The 18,879-nt window shown below is 39.8% G+C and overlaps 2 protein-coding genes and 1 long non-coding RNA gene across 3 annotated transcripts; 2 read left to right on the top strand and 1 right to left on the bottom strand.

Annotated features, from left to right (window-relative positions):
• The first annotated feature begins 438 nt into the window (after positions 1-438).
• Positions 439-5,254, top strand: LOC111851370 (protein arginine N-methyltransferase 1-B-like). The gene is made up of 10 exons (XM_023826233.2): positions 439-585; positions 1,550-1,642; positions 1,739-1,894; positions 2,001-2,064; positions 2,177-2,319; positions 2,407-2,494; positions 2,635-2,750; positions 3,949-4,099; positions 4,310-4,431; positions 4,534-5,254. The coding sequence occupies exons 1-10, from the start codon at positions 559-561 to the stop codon at positions 4,615-4,617; spliced, it is 1,044 nt and encodes a 347-aa protein (XP_023682001.1). The 5' UTR covers positions 439-558; the 3' UTR covers positions 4,618-5,254.
• Positions 5,255-5,779: 525 nt separating this feature from the next.
• Positions 5,780-7,920, bottom strand: LOC111851268 (prolactin-like). The gene is made up of 5 exons (XM_072712681.1): positions 7,789-7,920; positions 7,431-7,546; positions 7,060-7,164; positions 6,356-6,538; positions 5,780-6,190 (listed from the first exon to the last, which is right to left on the bottom strand). The coding sequence occupies exons 1-5, from the start codon at positions 7,826-7,828 to the stop codon at positions 6,005-6,007; spliced, it is 630 nt and encodes a 209-aa protein (XP_072568782.1). The 5' UTR covers positions 7,829-7,920; the 3' UTR covers positions 5,780-6,004.
• A 2,849-nt stretch (positions 7,921-10,769) lies between these two features.
• LOC111851350 (uncharacterized) lies at positions 10,770-17,196 on the top strand. The gene is made up of 3 exons (XR_002839995.2): positions 10,770-11,935; positions 16,397-16,506; positions 16,972-17,196. It is a non-coding gene; the product is annotated as an uncharacterized lncRNA (long non-coding RNA).
• The last annotated feature ends 1,683 nt before the right edge of the window (positions 17,197-18,879 follow it).

Raw genomic sequence — 18,879 nt, 5'->3', positions numbered from 1 at the left:
CCCCGAAAACACCCCTAAAACCCTAACCCCCAAAAAAACCCTAACTCTAACTCCAAAACACCCCTAAAACCCTAACTCTAACCCCCAAAAAAAACCCTAAAACCTCAACTCGTCAGAAAACCGGCATGCATTCTACGGCAGGGATGCCTTTTTCGGCAGGGATGTGTGTTTTTCGGCATAACACCGGAAAAATGTCCAAGGGGATTCCAGAAGCGAATGTTTAAGGTGAAATTGTCGCAAGTGAATGAGTCAGAACGAATATTTCAGCTGAACTAACTCCAAAGTATCAAAGAAAAAAACTCCGAAGTTTCAATTTAAAGAAAAGACTCACGAATTCCATCTCAATGGCGAGTAATCGATGCGTCATTCTCGATAAAGAAAATTAGGGGCGGATACATGCTAATCAAGCTGACGTTTAAACCAACGGGCTCGCCTCTATACAATCACCGCCCGGCCCCTTGTGACGTATCTGAACACGCTAGGTTGATTCGCGTTGCTTTAAGCGGGAGGTAAAGCCTTTGTGCTTATCGTGGTCCTTCTTTACGATTCATTGTCGAGATGGCGGCGACCGCTGAAGTAATGGAAGTAAGTGTCTGGGTGCTTTGTGCGAACCTTTATTTTTGCAGTCGTAAACGTCGTTTCTAATTTGAGAACTGTGCTGTGTTACGTATTAGAAATTGCAGTATTTGTCGATTCTGGCAAATCGCGGCTGTGGATTGCACGTTTGCCTTAAATGTTAGCAGCCCCTTTGTTCGGTATTTTCATGTAGGCTTTTTCTATTTAGCACAATTATAATAAACTTAATTATAATAATATATAATATAGTGTGACTAGCTTCCGCTACAACTATTGTCTGATTTCATGCTAGTTATGATTGTCTGGTTATTTCTTGAATTTAAGTATTCTGATTTAATTGAAATTATTAGTTAAATGAGCATTTACGTTGCCCGATCTTTTTACTTATAATTAGCGATACAACGTGGCGGTTCTCTGAAGCCTCTAGATAGCCAACGAGGTGGCGTTTTGTTGGCTCTGAGTGAAGCTAGCTAGCCATGTGCGCATTTTCCGGCCTTTCTTTTCCTCCCGCCCGACCGCGTGTTGGATAGATCCCTCAGTGTTTTATTTTAGAAACCCATCGCATATTATGTACTCTTAGTAGAGTTTTTGAGTATTTTCCAAACGTTTTTACATGTAATGTGATGTGTATTATGTTCATTTTTACATAGGCATGGTTTGGTGCATACATGTAGAAACCTAAATATCTTGTATGAAGGTCTCATTGAAGCTGGGCCGCGATCTTCTGACGAACTGCCTCGAGTATGAGGGCATACTAGCGGAATATAATTCTTGAGGAAATTCTGTGGTTAATATTTTTATTAGGTACATGGTTTAAAGCATGCCGGACGCTTAAGTAATTTCAGGCATGAGTGGAAATTAAAACGCAATCCTACGTTGGTTCCTCCCGCAAGTCCACGTGACCCGCCGTCAGTATGGGAAACTCCAAATGATGATCAAGTTGTACCCCCCCATCCCCCCATCCTTCTCTTAGGTGACCCCTGGGGATAGCACAAAGCCTTCAGCAGAGGACATGACCTCAAAGGACTATTACTTTGATTCTTACGCCCATTTTGGCATTCATGAGGTGAGATGAGTCATCTATTCTGCTTTATTAGATTGCCAATTACTTCACTGTGTTTAAATGTGAATGAGAATCTAAGCCTTTTCCCATTCTTTGCAGGAGATGCTTAAAGATGAAGTCCGTACCCTGACGTATCGTAACTCGATGTTTCACAACAAACACCTGTTCAAAGACAAGGTGGTTCTTGATGTCGGCAGTGGAACCGGGATTCTCTGCATGTTTGCAGCAAAAGCAGGCGCTAAGAAAGTTATAGGGGTGAGCTTGCAGCTGGATTGGGAGTGGGGTTGGATGTTAATCTTCCATAATAATATGGAGTACCAGTAACATATTTGGTTTTATCTTGTATCCCTTTTTCTCCCAGATTGAATGCAGTAGTATATCAGACTATGCTGTGAAGATTGTGAAGGCAAACAAGCTCGATCACAGTAGGTCTTCAGATTTCTTGCACTCTATTGATATTGTTAAACTATATACTTCCTACAAATGGAGATGTCCGCTGCTTCACTCTAGTGCATTTTTACCCTTTTCTGTTCTCAGTTGTAACAATCGTTAAGGGGAAGGTGGAGGAGGTGGAGCTTCCAGTGGAGAAAGTGGACATAATAATCTCAGAGTGGATGGGCTACTGCCTGTTCTATGAGTCCATGCTCAATACTGTTATCTATGCACGGGACAAGTGGCTGGTAAGGGTGCATTTGAAGAGCGGCCATGGAGAGTGAGGTATACGGTGTGTCTGTGGTATGCTGACTAAAGTAAATCTCTCCCCTTAGAAACCAGATGGTCTGATATTTCCAGACAGAGCTACACTGTACATCACAGCTATTGAAGACCGGCAATACAAAGACTACAAAATTCATTGTGAGTATGAGCTAGGTTGTCGACACTTTCTGTTATAAAAATGCATTCAAAAATTTGCCATGACGTTTGGGGCAACTGTGTCTCAGCAGGAGTTCCTGAATTCTTGCAGAAACCATATATTTTGAGTTTGTTTTTGGTAGGGTGGGAGAATGTGCATGGATTCGACATGTCCTGCATCAAAGAGGTGGCCATCAAGGAGCCTTTGGTGGATGTGGTGGATCCCAAACAGCTGGTCAGCAATTCCTGCCTTGTCAAGGTCAGTCATCTCTTATAGCGGTCTGTCCAAATGCAGCTGCTTCAGCTTTGAGCACAGAGGGTGAAGAGTTGTAGAACACTGTGCTGTTTATGGATATGAAGGTTGTGTTGTGTCTTACCTTGAAGAGTAATTTAACTGTGACAGACAAACTGACTGCAGCTACAAAATTCCTGTGTAAACTGGAGTTTATGGACATGTGCTTATTTTTAATGAGAAACCAGATATTCCAGTTTATACAGTATATGATACTAGTAAACCAGGATCTAAGTTGACTAACATTAGATCTTAATTCTGTTAGCGTGTGACAGTTGCTCCTCACCCACTCCACGTCTGTATAATAGTCCAAAAATGCTAGCCTAGGGCTGGGTACCAAACTTTGGAGCATTTCAGTCGGTAGCACAAAAGTACCAATCTTATTGAGGATTGAAAAATTTATTATTTTGGTGCCAAATTCTGATGCCCAAACAGTAAATCTCAGCGTCTGTGAGCTAATAAGCATACAGCACACTTGTGTAAAGATCTAAAGTCACTGGTGAGTGGCTGTGTAATGTTGCACAAACATGTTGTAGAGGAGAAACGTCTGCCCAGAGACAACCTTGTGAACTGGCTCACATGTGGTGTTTTTTGTCTAAGAAATCAAAAGTGTGGCTCCAGAGTTCCAGGCTGCAACCATATAGTCGACCATATAGTCGTTAGAGTGAGATCATCAGAACGCTGCGCCATTAACAGATGTAATCTCACTCCAAACTTTTGATGGAATTTGAGAGCCCCCGTAAAATGTAAATAAGTGTGTCCCATTATGATTGCGATCGATCCCCCCAGTAACTAGCCAATTGACTAACAAAACGACTTGTTCAAATAAGATTAGTGATGTAATGTTTAATGTCTTTTTGTTGAAATTGATTTAAAAACATTGGTATTGGGGGGGAGTATTGTTCAGGAACTGGTATCATTTAAGGTATCGTTCTTGTACTGGTATTGTAAAATTTTGAACGATGCCCAGTCCTATGCCAGTGTTACCACATGGCTGAAAGTTTTCTTTGGTGTTTAGTAAGTTGATGCAGCATAGTAATGAATATTGGTAGTACAGTTACCTGTGTGCCTGCCTCTAGAAGATTTGAAATGCATTCCTAGACAATCTGAAACAGTCCCCAACAAAGCAGTAGTGTGCAAGACCACCATTTAAATCTCTTGCCAGGAAGTGGACATGTACACTGTCAAGCTGGAAGACTTGTCCTTCTCCTCCCCCTTCTGCCTGCAAGTGAAGAGGAATGACTACATCCACGCATTAGTTACCTATTTCAACATTGAGTTCACGTGTTGTCACAAGAGGACTGGATTCTCAACTGGCAAGTGTCTTGATCCTGGCATGCTCTCCTTCAGTGGTGTTTTTGTTTTTTTTGAGTCTCTCCATCTAGATTTGTGTGTAGGTCTTTGAACAAGTGGTAAATGCCTCCTTTAGTCCAACTAAAGGACTTTGGTAGAGGCCAGAACAAACTACATATGCTAGTCAACTGTTATTTCCTATATGTAGTTACTGTAACACTTGTATTTCACAGGCCCAGAGTCTCCATATACCCACTGGAAACAGACAGTATTTTACCTTGATGATTATCTGACTGTGAAGACTGGTGAGGAGATTTTTGGGACAATACATCTGAAGCCCAATGCTAAGAACAATGTAAGTTTCTTGATAATGTCATCGCAGCATTGTCATGCATCATTGGGTCTGTTTAGAATACATCATTCGTTTTTTTTCTAATCTGTTATTCTCTACTTGCAGCGGGATCTGGACTTCACACTTAATGTGGACTTCAAGGGTCAGCTGTGTGAGGTGACCAAGACCTCTGAGTACAGAATGCGTTAGGCATTGTTGGTAACCTTAATGAGTAGCAAGCTGAAATATGCAGTGTGTACATTTTTAGTACTGTACATTCTGTTTTGCTTTTGTGAAATATTTTTGTTGTTCACTGGTTTCTGATTTTAAATTTTATTTGTAAATGAAGAGGCCAAAACAGAACGGCATGGAGATATTGTGCAATAGTTACATGGAATGTATTGTATAGGAATAGAAATTTAGTGATGCTATAGTATGATAAAATGCATTTGAGATATAAGGATCTGAATATCCTTGATCCTTATGTCAAATGTCATTAACTGCACAAGTTTGTGCCTTTTTAAAATGTATCCCTGTAATACTGTACTAATGTGTAAACTGAGCGCCCTTGTTGGAAATGTTACATACTATTCACTATCTAAATTTCTTTGATTTAAGACTATTTTGCCCAGTATTTCACCCTCATTGCCTTGACAAAGGATGTTCTGAGCCCAGTAAACTGTACAACTTAACTACAATAGCAAAAATGTACACGATTTAAGTAATCTGTTGGATGGAAAAAACGACTGCATAATCTTCCTGTTAGGAAGAAATGCAAGGGAGTGAGTCATTTGGAATAGCCATTTTTGTATCATTTTAAATAAAATAAATGTCACATGAAACAAGACTCCCTCTAGTTTTGCATGCAGCTGCTTCATATTCAGATTTTGTGCAATAAAGAGGGTCGTCTAATTGTATTTCCCAGTTAAATGCAGGAAAAAAGATGGTCCTGAAGAACGGTTTCATGTTGCATTTTAGTTGGGAGGTCCTACTTCACACATTACTGCACAGGTACTTGATTTGTTGCACCTCTGTATAGTGAACGGTTTTGGCCGTGATCGTTAATAGTAGTGCCAAAATGCAGTGACCTGACCTTTTGGTGCTGGAGTTCAGAGCATAAATTGGACACCATTCACACCCTTCCTGGTGGAGAAAAAGCAAGTAAAGCATAAATTTTGTAATTGCTGAGCAATTCATTTAAAATTGTCCTTCCTCAAACACTCACCATGGTCAGGGTTATGGGGGCAAAACCTGACAATCCACAATTATTCTGCTGATTGTTTTATATCTCACACACACACAGATCCTTCTCCAATTTGTTTTTATCAAAAATACTCGACACTATAGCAGACTCAAAGCTTTATTACTTGGGTTAAGTTTGAATATGCAAAATACCAATTAGGCCAAGAGCTTGGAATTCAAGATGTTCTCTGAAGTCTTGGATTACAGGTTATTTATGTTGACACTGGACTGTTACACATGAAAACGCTTAGAACCAAAGGCAAAAACTAACTGAACTGGTATATTCCTTGTTTCACCATTCATTTTTGGGTGTAATCCACATGAAGTGGACAATACAGCAACGGTTACATTTGGACTATTGGCATGCTTGTTGGAGTATGTCAGCCTTGCATCGAAGGATTTTGAGAAAATTGTCAATTTTGTGTGAATCCCTCCTAAAGCAGGACAACAGGAAGTGAAAGTTGACCGTTTGTGATTCAATGTCTTCTCCAAGTTTTTTGTTGTAAGCAATGGGGGAATGAGAGGACGACGATGTTCCCATCTGTGGGGAAAAAAGCACACGTTTTTAGCCTATAATATAGATTTACCCGAGTGAAATACTTATCGATCATGTGTTTTTTTTTCTCCGGCTAAGATGGAGGTAAGGGGAAGAAAAAAAACAAAAATCCTAAAGAAAAAGCTATCTGGAACCACAGTCCAAACTCACCCTGTCAGCCAGTGTCTTCAGTCCGGTGCTGAGGCTGTCAGAATGTTCATGCAGCTGCCTGGCTTTAGTGGAGAGCCTGTTTTTGTAGGGATGTGCGAAAGGCAGAGAGTCTGATGAGAGGGCAAGCAGGGGATCTTTCCATGAAAGGAGGAGGGTGCGGATGAGAGACAGGAGCTCCGCCTCCTGCCAGGGTAGAGCAGATAATCATCGTGAGGGACATTACCACATACAAATATTTCAGCTCTTCAGTTCCCACATGTAGTTTAACATAACATTCATGCCCCCCCCCCCCCGATGGATGTTAGTGCCAGCAGTAGTTAATTGGCATGACTGGGGAATACTGTTTTTTTAGCCAGTCAATGTCAGCATCCTATGTTAATCCTGATCCCGGAGTGTCGGTATCCAGCAGATTCTCTATGGTCTTGGTCTCTGATGAACCACACCTGATCTTAAGCAGATAGTAACTCATCAGGTGGAACAGAAAACCTGCTCAAAGATACCAGCACTCCGGGATCTCACAAATACTGTGCTCTAATGTTAATTCCACTAACATATTTTTACCATGGAGTCCTTGTAGTCTGGAAAGATGGGAAAGAGAAGCAGGAAATTCAAAATGGATATATGAAGGTGGAATAGTTGCCTGGGATAACAGGATACTGGAGGGAAGAGGCAGCAACAAGTGCTAGGAACAGTGTTGGCCTCACCGGAAGGCTGAGTGCGTGGCTTTTCTCAGTAGGGGTGTTCAGAGATGATGTGTGGCACAGAGACAGCCTGGGAATCTTTCCCATCGTCACTGGAAGATGGGAATCCTGACCGGGACAAGTTATCAAAGTACACTTTACCCACTGTGGTGCATTTGCAATGATGGTGTAATTCACAGGTGGATCATACTACAAACTTAGGGTGAGAGAAGAAGGGCTTTGCAACCCATAGTAGTCGGGATTACTGTGATTAACTCAACAGAACCAACAAGTAATTGCGATAAATCTAATGGTGATTGACAAGTAATCCACCCACTGTGTTTTGGAGGCGTATTTCTCATATAATACATATAATATATAGTGCAAATACTTACCAGATCATTTTTTAGAGATGCGCTAAGGAAGTGCAGTTTGTCTGATAGCTGAACTGCTCTGTCCATCAGGTCCTTCAGGTCAAGGGATTGACCCTGAGCCAAGAAACATAGCAGCACTGCAGCAGAAATAGAGGAATAAAGAATTTAGCATACACATCACAGGATAAAATATTTGAGCTATATGCTTCCCAGGACTTCATTCTCCTGCTGAAAAATTAGGTGAGAACACAAAAAGTTGGCCTGATTTATATCGTATGTACTATAGTGAGGAGGGTAGGCTTGGTGTCTATGAGCAGTACCACCAGACCAGGTGAAAATGACAGAGAGATACACAAGACATCATACATGACAATCTCACCTGTCCACAAAAGCTTGCTCCCTGGTGACCGCTGAACCATCTTGTTCACTTTACAGCTCCTTGTTTCTGCTGTTCTTTAGATATCCATCACTTTGTTCCCATTTTATAGAGTCCATCTCGCCTATAATGAAGCTACAATGCCTAAAAATAGAAGCAATGCATTTACAAAGAAGCCCACTCTTGAATGTAACTAATGAGAAACATTGACATCTCTCATTATTATGCAAGGGTGTGAACAGACTCATCAAATAGGTTTTCCTGTTAACACCAAAAACACTCCGCATTACTTCTGTATTTTCAATATGTTATATTTTTGCATGGAAGAGAGTTGAAATAAAATGTAATTGTCTGGTGTCATTATAATTTAATAATATTCATGCTGTCATGATCAGTCTTTTGAGTGTTCAAACACTTTTGTGTTTGGCTGATGCTTCTGTTCACATTTTCCTGAAAATACAGCTGTATATTTTACTGGAGCAATTAAAGTTAAGACCCCAAAACCATATACTGGATGGATGTTCGAAAGATGGATGTATGTATGTATGGATGGATGGAATTAATGTTAAGAACCTTTTGGATTATCATTCTTTTGCTATCACACACCCCAGTGCCTGTATTACAGACAGTGCTGTACTAAGCATTTTAGACAAATTGTTACATATTTGCCTTCATCACATATTATAATATGAAACTTCCTCCTTATACTGCAAAGTTCTTTTTACCCTTTAATAGGATGATTAAGGGAGTGCAGTAAAGTGCCAGGAAAGAAAATAATCCAAGAATGCAGAATATCTTCAGCTTCTGTGCAAAGCAAGTTGGCAAACCCCTTGAAGCAGAATGCACTGGGCCATGAGAAGTCATAGATTCATAGCTTTTACATTAGAACCTACAAGAACTTATATAATATTTAATCAATGAGTATGGAATAGAAATTTCTTATATAAAACTATTATGGGAAATTTGTTTTTAAGATTCTCCTTAAGTAAGACTTTTTAGATATTTAGTCATTTTGATTTGAATTGTGTGTCCATCCACATACTTGTTAACATGACATGCAGCCAAATTCCCAGAAAAGTACAGGAAATTGATGGCACCTCGCAAGACATTTGACTGCAAGTACAGGGATCGCATCACATCCCCTTAATGGGACTGAATGTTATTGCCCATTAACATGAATTTGCAAGCCCATGCCCTCCCAGCACCAGCCCTTGCAGTAACTGATGTGGCAAATGTGTCCCCTAACAAGCTCAACAGCTCAAACCAGGAAGACACTATCTACTTGTGACACAAATCCTTTTTTCATAGTTTTCACTGTGCATATGAAATAGAATGAGCACTAGGAAATTAAATGATTCCTGTGCCTTTGATTAAATTTATGAAAACATGTTATTTCAAATGTCATTTGTAGGGAGTATCCTTTAGACACCGTTGGGCCAAATTACAATTAAGCAATAACATACAAGTAGGAATGCGGTTGTACTCCAACATAACACGGCTGTGATTTGGTTGTAGGCAGAAGGCCATAGGATGAGTGCTGAAGATAATTACAGCTAGAGTTGCCACCTGTCCCTTATAAAACAGGATTGTCCTGTATTGGATGAACTGCTGCATCCCATATTATACGGGGCGAGCCTGCATTATAAGGAACAGGTGGCAGCCCTAATCACGGCCGTGATGTATTGGAGGACAACCACACTCCTTCTCGTATGTTATTGCTTTTATACAACAGTTCATCAAGTAGCATTTATAAGCGAACAGTAATAAGTCACAACAGATAATACTTTGCTAGATTATTTATTTAAACATTTATGGACTTTGAAAAAAAATAGTTCCTGCCGAACTGTTGACTCTTGCCAAGCAACATAAACATTCCAAAGCAACACAGCTCATTCATTCCCAACTACTTTGCATCATCTAAATTTAAATATAATGGTTTTTAGATACAACAGTAAAGGGTAGTGATACATCTGATGTGATATACCTGAGTGCCCTTATACTCTAATAATTGCACTCATTGTCCAATCAGATTTCTTGGTTTTTAAGATTTCTAATTGTTCAGTGAAAGTGGTTATGGATTCTATCAACACTGGTTGTAGCAGTAATGTTAATAGCTAAAGTCAAAACTGATTGGTTAGATAAGGTAAGGTGTTGTTCTGTGATGTTTAAAAATAAAATTGTGGATAAACACAGTGGGTAAACCTAGAACAATGGTGACACAGAAGTAAATTAAAAGGGAAATACTGAAAAACAACTACCGATCCATTGCTCAAAAACCTTCTTATACATTTAGGGTCACAGTGATTCAAATCCTGATAGTGAATGTACTGTATGCCTGTCCATGACATTGTGACAGAACATAAGATAGACTTTATAAATAACGTCCATCCATTTCCTGTAACAAACAAACAACAACAAACAACAAACAAAGTTATTTTTGTATAGCGCATTATCACAACATTACATTGTCCCAAAGCGCTTTACAGCATCCCCACCCAAAGCCCCCAGTGAGTAAGCCATAGGCGACAGTGGCAAGGAAAAACTCCCTAGAAGGAAGAAACCTTGGGATAACCGCCTGTCCTATTCAAGGTCGCAACGATTCCGCAGCCTACCATGAATATCGTGTTAGATACTTTTCACAACATTAAATTAAATTACGATTTAGTCCTTTGAGACTTGCTGGCTTTATAATAAAATAAGTAACACACATCACTGAATCAAGAAAACGCACTTGTTCGGTTATCCATTGTTAGTTTTTGTCCATACAGTACTGTAAGTACACGGGCTGAGTCACACTATATGCTTATTGGTATGCATGTAAATGTTCTAGTTCTGTCCAGTACAAATAAGACATAGAAAGAATGTCGGTATTACCCTGACATTTTGGTTTACTTGACAAAACTAATTAAGCGGTCTGAATCATATTTGTTTAGTTCGCCTTTACTTTTCATGAGTGTTTGGCGCATGCGCTCTGGGGAAAAGCAAGTCGAGCAGGTAACCTGTAGTTTCTTTGTCTAATCAATAGAATAGGAATGGAAATTTGTTTTACAGTGTATTTGCGCCCCTGCTTATCGTCTCTATTAGGCATAAGTCCTAATTATTCTTACGTGTTTGCTGCATACTGAAGACTGCATACATAAACACATTCGTGTTGTACCAAACCGTTAATGCTGCGTAGAAGTTGTTTGTTACTCTTATTTATCTTATATCCTTTATAAAATTGCAGATACAAAACAAAAGCTGACATTACAGTAATTAATTTTAACAACAACGGGTGACAGAATATGCATACTGACACAACATATCCTCAAAGTTTGCTTTTTTAACTGAAGAAGGCAGTTTTCAGGTTTGCAACATTCATTGTAGGCGTACAGAATAAACTGAAATATTCTGTTGCTGAAATGACTGAAGGAGCTGTTATCCCATTAATCGATATAAATAAGTAAATTAATGCTGGCATTAAAGAAAGCTGTTGCAGTTTCCTTAGTTTCCTCGAATTATGCCGAAGCATATTGGATGGACTGCAATTATTGTATATCTTAGATTAGCCACAAGAGGGCGTTTGCTCGATGCCATAAATGTATTGTAATTTATAGAGGTAGCCACTAGATGTCCTTTCCAAAATCAGCTTGGTGGATCCAATGGCAAACTTTATAAATGCGCACAACGAATGAAGAGGATGAAATAGTCTGATAACATCCTTGTTAATTTCCCTTGTGTTAAATTATAGTGGTAAAGAACAGTTGCCTAAGGCTATGCTGTTTGAAATGTATAAATGTTTAAAACCATTTGAAAATGGTTCTTTACATTTTTCATCTTTGAGAAGTCTGTTACATATAATTAAAACTTTTAAAATGTTTTAATCCCCCTCGCCACAAACATGTGGACGTGTTTGCACATGCCTTGACAGACACCCCAGGACAGACAGCTTGCATTCTTTCTCCCCCCATCATTTTGTCTCCCTCCCACTATTCCGCCTCTCCCTCTCACACTCTAACCTCTTCCCCCCTCTTTTGCACACGCGCACACGGGATCACGGAGACGCACATCACGGCAAAAATATGTCAGATTCGGAGACCTCAGTGACTGTCCGCATGGAGGCTCTTGTCCCTGCTGTCTGCCAGGTCATCAAGGAGGATCTGGATAAATGGTAAGTAGGACGTTCATCGTTAAGGCAGTCATGGGGTGCAAACCTGATGGTCCCATGCCAGTGTGGTCAACCTACCCATGTTGGCTAGTCATTCTAGTCTCCGGTGCACCCGACTGCAGATGTGGCTATTGTATGAAGAGGGGCATTAATGAATGATAGAACCAGGTTGCTGTTATGTAATATCCTCCTGAGACCCAAGGAAAAAAGTGTCCTTCAATTGTAGGTTATTTGTCTTTGGAGGAAATAAGACATCTTACAATTTAAATTTTTTCTAATTTATTCTTATTTTAATTTCACAGCATGTCCTCTTTAGTGCACAACAAGAATAAATACGTTTCCCAACATCAGTGAAAAAATAAATGCAAAAATACAATGTCCACTACAACGGACATAAATGAATAGGTCGGGTCTCAGGAGGTTACAGCATGGATAAGCAAAATTCAATAGCAGAATATGTGAACTACGGCTGTGAGGCCATCTTCAATATTATGTTGGTATTTTAAAGTACAGATAAACAAATGGGTGCTGTCTTAATACAAAACGAGGTAGTGCTTTAGTGGTTTATGCAGGTAATGAGATTGACTGCTGTGATGGTATGGTTTCCAGGCTTGTAATCAAACACAATGCACTGACTTACGCCTGATTTGATCAGCGGAATTTGTGTGTCCTAGATATGGTGTGTGACCCTTCTTGTTACATTGCTTCTCCAATGAACAACCCCTGTTTTGTTTTCATGTACTGTGATGCGCAATCATGGAGGATGGTTATTTCTCTGTCTGTCCATGGATAATCTGTGGGGGATGAACAGACAATGTGCAGGACAGTCGAGTTGTTCTCCCGATCAGTATGGGTTTGTTGTAACAGAGCTACAGAACCAATTGTCAAAGACAATGCGCTGTCGAATACGAACAATGTATATTTTGCACAACCACGCTCATCTATGAGGATGTTAATTATATCACACATTGAAATAAGCACAAGAAAATTAGTTTTTTTTTGCCCATAATTGATTACCAGATGCTTACAGATTAATGTTGAATAACTTTTGTTACTAAGCTGGAGTTTGGTGAATTTATAGAGCACTCATTTGTTTTTCGCAGTTTAAATTAATGTGTTTGATCTAGGTTAACAGACTGCGTGACAGACCCCATTCATTTACTGTAAAAAGGTCTTTATATATTAATCAATTTCATATTAATGTAGGGGATTTAAACCAACAGAAGGGGGTTAAATGATGCACGCCTTTCATGCTTGTAGTTTTTAGTTGTATTAAATAGATATAGATAATTACACTTTCAGCAGGCTCTGACCTGCTCTCTATTTTTGTCAGGTTACTCTGCGCCCATGTTGGCTTCAGCCATTACTCACATGACTGTTAAGGGATGTTGTCATAAGGGTCAGTAAGGAAATCCTGATTATTTGCCACAGATATCACATAAACACATACACTGTTTTAAAATTTGGAATATTCAGGTCAGGTGGCACGGTGGTTATTGAGCTATTTGTGTCACTATTCATGTCGCTTTGGACAAAAGCACCAGCTAAGTAAAAATAAATGTAAATGGTTCAGTGCTTTGCACTGTTGCTTCACACCTATAGAGATGGTGGGATCAAGTCCCACCTCCGCTGTGTGTGTGCAGTTTGTATGTCCTCCCTGTAAAATGCTCCCCTTTGGCTTTCCTGTGGTACTCTGGTTTCCTTCTGCAGTCCAGAGACTGCAGGTATCCCATGTAAAGTATTCACACTTCAAAAATGCTAAAAAGTCTTCTTGTAGTAAGCAAATTCTAGTTCTGAAAGACAGTTAGGCCTGTCATGTATGATTGTGTGTGTATATCTGCCCTGTTCTGGACTGGCTTCTTATTCTGTGTGATCAGGTTATAATATGTATGGACAGGTATACAGGCATTTATGCTGTAACTCGATATCAGATAGTAGACCATATGGAGAAAAATAGGGTTAGAAGGAGATCACTCGAAACCCAACCCAACCATTACGTTCCAAATACTTTATCAGATCAAACTTTTTGAGTGTTAATGCTTTTTTTTACTTTCACCATCCAAAATTTCATAAATATGCCTCTTAGACTATTTCTTGTAAGACTGTTCACTCATATTTTAGGTAATGGAACTGATGATGTGAAAATTAATAGAGTTGTATATTTCACCCTCTCAGAGGATACTGTATACCGTCAGATACATGGTCAATGATATAATACAAAAAAGATGCAATGAAATGTAACAATCTGACATTTTCATTTGGCTGTGTCTGGATATGATTTAGCTCTATGTAGCATATTGAAAAATGCCCTTTCTAAGTAAAAGCATATTATTTATTACTACAAGGGCAGGTAGCTGAAGTTGACTGTAAGACCTTAACATGAAAAAATAGCAGTAATTTGTATTAGTAATGTTATGACTAGTGAATCAGTTTAGAATGGCTTTTTGGTTTTTGCCTGATTTTCTTCTAACTTTGAGTCTGATTGGGGGTTTTGAATCAATGCAGCCATTTTGTACACACTTGGACCAAACTTACAATCCAAATCAGTTTTTGTTCCATGCCTAAAATTTGGTACTTTCAAAACAAAGCACATGGCCTAGCTGGGATAAACGGGTAACAAGTGTCCTGTATGCTCATGCATGTTTCTCCACTATGCTAAATGAAAAAAGGCAGGGAAATAATTGTGTATAAGCCAAAGAGGGATTCATGTTATACAGATGTGTTTTTCTTATTTACTAATAGCCTATGACTCAATTTCCATTTTAAAAACTACCTGTATTTGCATCTCTTAAGACTTAAGCTCTCTTCTGCTGATCCAACTTTCAACTGCTGATCTGATACAGTCAGTCCATCACTGGGCACAAGGCTGGGGTGCACCCTGGACGGGATGCCAGTCCATTATATTGCACAAGGCTGCATCATCATCTCTATGGACAGTGGGAGGACCTGCATATACACATGGCGAACATGCAAATCCTCAACCACTGAGAGAACAGTACTATCCACTGTATCATTGTGCCACTCTTATGGTATGATCTAATATTTATCATACTTTGAAATGCCAATATTCTAATTTTCAAGAAATTTATTAATTAGCGCAGTGCCAGTCAACATAGGAGACAGAGGGTGGCATCTTCTGAGTGAGTGCCGACTTAATTTTAATCAAAGCAGCTGAATTTTGTACTGACTTAGCTGCAGTCATCTCTGCTTTGTGCCCTTGCTTTCATCACATTTGCTCCCTTCAACATGAGTTAGTGCTTAAACGCCAGTTGACTGCTAAGTCCTGTCTGCCCGGCTGCTTGTTTGTGCCAGTGCTGCATGAAAAGCTCATCATGTAGATGTTCAGCAGGGCAAAGGCCATTCCTGATTGATGTAGCATCAATGTTTCGACAAAACTTTAAATCACAGCCCTTTCTTTACTGGCTGGGCCCCTTTAATGCACAGGCTTACCCAGGCTTAAGCCCAGAGGCCTCTGCTGAAAAAGGGCCTCAACTAACCTTGTGTGAGTCACTAACCCCCAGTCGACAAGTTCTGTTGTCACCACTGACCCAGGTCGACAACTTTTATAGTTGCTGTCCCCTCGGGCCAAGCAATTGACAACTACATCATCTTAGAAAATATTACGGAGGCCTCTAACAAGTCTTATAACCCAGGGGTATCTAACCATGTAAATGTGTCTCTGGTTAATCATAGTTTTCCCTAAACCGTTACAGTTGTGTTAGACGTGTGTTAAATCAGACTTGAGCATCATTATATTACTTTAACAGAAGATGTAATGTAATTGTCATATATATTATATAGATCCCTTTCACCTAGTTTAGTGCACATAAGTAAATGGTTAATATTTAAACTACTATGGCTGATTACCACTGTACTCTTTGAAGAATCTGCTTAGTCAGCTTGTTGGGCCCATAGAAAATTCCATACTTCCTCCTTGTATAGCCTTTTCCTGAATATCCCCGTTAAGGTATCCTGCCCAGTTTGTTTGTATTGTAAGCCTGACTTTCCCCTCCACAGTGTGGCCTCCAGGACATCCCCCCCCCCCCCCACCCGCTGTGCAGATCTAATACCACGTTAAGTCTTACATGAGCAGCTGTACCGTTGCCTCGAGAGTGATGAGGGAACCCAAAGGGGATGCAAGCACTAAGATGGTCGGACAGACTGTTCTTTCATTCAGTGGAGAACGAGCGCACTGATTGGATGAACTGTCGATGAGTCACTTTATTTTCAACCAATGTGCAGAAGAGAAGCAGCCACAGCTCACTCCTCACCCCCCCCCCCCCCCCCCCATATATTCCGTCACTCTGATTTATACTGTCAGGGCCTGCCTCTGTGTTTTGAATGCACAGTGCCTTGAATAATCTCCCTCTCTGCAATCTGCTGTCAATGCACGTGGTGTGCTTGGTCAGTGCTAATGAAGGGTCCCCTTACACTGAATGTGATATTAACCCTCTGCTTCCACAGTGTGAAGGAGAAGGGTGAGGAAGGCTGCAAGGAGCTGTTGGAGGCCTTCCAGGCCTGCCTCAAGACCACAGCAGAGGGTACATGAAGAGGAGAGCAGAACCCTAAGAGGCGTAAGCTTCTTTGTCTTTGAGGCAGTGTTTTCCAATCCGGTCCTTGGGGACCCACAGAAAGTCCAAGTTCATGCTTCCTCCCGGTAGGGAGCTGTGAGGGAGCAGAAATGTGGACTCTTTACCAGGCAGCTCGGAGGGAGAAAAATCATGGATTGACTGTGGGTCCCAAGGACTGGATTAGGAAACATTGCTTTAAGGCACGCTCACCCTGACAGGCCTCAGACATGGCACAAAATGGAAATCTCATCACTTTAAATGTTCACCAATAAGAGTGTCATAAACTTCATAAAGACACCATGGGACTTTAACTACACTGCATGTATGACTATATTTGGATTAAATGCAGTGGGGCTGAGTGCACCTTCTCTGGGAATCCTTTTGCTTTATAAGAACCAGATCTGATAATGTGAGCTAATTGTTGACCATGATCATGATCAAAATGTAACACGTCTCTCTTTCTCAAAGGTCCTCAGCTTCCTCTGCAATCCCTCCTGCACTGGAATAATTCACCCTTGGTTTCTGTGGAAGTGGAAATTACATAAGATGAAATGTCCTGTATAAATGTTTTATTCAATCTCCTTATTTTAATAAAGTTTGTTGCATTGGTTTCATACCATGCTAGGAAACACCTTAGGCTATAATTGTGAAATACATAAAGGATTACAATAAAACCTATATGGTGACTGACAATGGCTTTTTCAGAACTGGAATTTGCTTACAAGAAAATTTTTTTGCATTTGTGAGAAATTAATGCTTCACATGGGATGCCTGCAGTATCCAAAAATTAAGATTACATCTCTTAAACAACATGGAGGTGCTTGCAACTTGTAAACTATGTGAACTATTACAAGTAGTTTTTAGTAACAATATGCTACATTTTAATCTTTTTAATCAAATGCCTAGTATTTCATTCACCGACGTTCCTACAAAAAGGAAGCTTGTTAAATGTGTGTAATCCATCCTGAATGGCATCATTTAACAGCTAAAGCTCAGATTAATTCTAAATCTCCATCTAATGTGAGTTTAAAAAGGGCTCAAGTGCTTGAGTGAAATTACTCATAGCTGTGTTCCTTAATCTTTTTAACTGACCTTTGTGGGAAAACATGGGAAATTGTTTAATAATATGATGTAAATACTCATTCCTGCTGATTTGTGGCAACAGGGGTTAGTCCAGCACCATGTGCTTTGTGATATTTAATAAGTGGATATTTTCAAATTTGGCTTGGTAGAAAGGGTATTGGAAGAGAAACCGTGCCTTCAGGGAGAATATGTGGGTGTTACAGAAAACCATATCCAAAGCAGAAGTGAAGTGACTGAATTAGGGTAAATTTAAGAATAGTTATATTAATTTAGTTACATTGTAGAAACCAGTGTGATCCTGTTTACATTCTGACACTAACAAAGTAAGATGATCCACACCTCAAATTAATATTTGGGACTCCACAGTCTGCAAACTGGGAAACCCCTAAAAAGTGACCCCAGCCACTCTGGTTTAATCCACTGCTGAAAACACTTTCATGTGCTGTATCTGGATTTCAGCAAAACACGTGTCACGGATGTGTGGGAGATCACTAAAGGAGCCGACTCGGCTTGTATTTGTAAGGTTCGCTCAAGAGGGCCATCCAGCACACAGGAGTGCATCTGCGAAAAGGAAAGGCAAAATCAATCAATATTTAAAACCTTTGCCAATCAACTCTTAAACTGTCAAATTTGCATAATTATTGCAAAATCAACAAAATTGTGACATCTAAAATGGTAATAATAGTATTTCTCAGTACAATAATATTCACCATAAGAGGACAGCAAGTTAAGTAATATCCATAATTTGAAAGACCCATTGTAAAATTAAATTGCATTTAGTTGTTTTGCTTACCAGCAGCCCTAGACAACACACACACACACACACACACACACACAAACTTTATGGGGACCGTCCATTCATTTCTATGGGCAAAACCCTAATCTCAACAATGACCTTAACCCTTAACCCCTACCCAACCCTAACCTTAACCATAAGTAATCAAACAAAATACAGGTCTTATGGCATTTTTTGTTAAATTGTACTTGAATTGAATGAACTTCTATTAATAAAATTGGTCCCACAACAGCAAAATAACAGGTTTCTATCACATTTTGAGGACATTTGGTCCCCACCATGTAATGTATACCTGACCCACACACACAATCCCGTACTGGATAAGCAGGTGGAAAATGGATATTCTGCTACTACTCACCATTAAGTCATTTTACATTTTTAATGTATTTAGTAGATGCTTTTATCTAAAGCAACCTTCATTTTGAGAATGCAGGGTCAGGCAGTCCCTGGAGTTAAGACCGTTGTTCATGGACCCAAGAGTCAGATCACTGCGTTAG

Source organism: Paramormyrops kingsleyae, chromosome 5 (assembly GCF_048594095.1).
Source record: "Paramormyrops kingsleyae isolate MSU_618 chromosome 5, PKINGS_0.4, whole genome shotgun sequence".
Classification (NCBI taxonomy): domain Eukaryota; kingdom Metazoa; phylum Chordata; class Actinopteri; order Osteoglossiformes; family Mormyridae; genus Paramormyrops; species Paramormyrops kingsleyae.
This window is presented reverse-complemented; position numbering and strand designations above follow the sequence as displayed.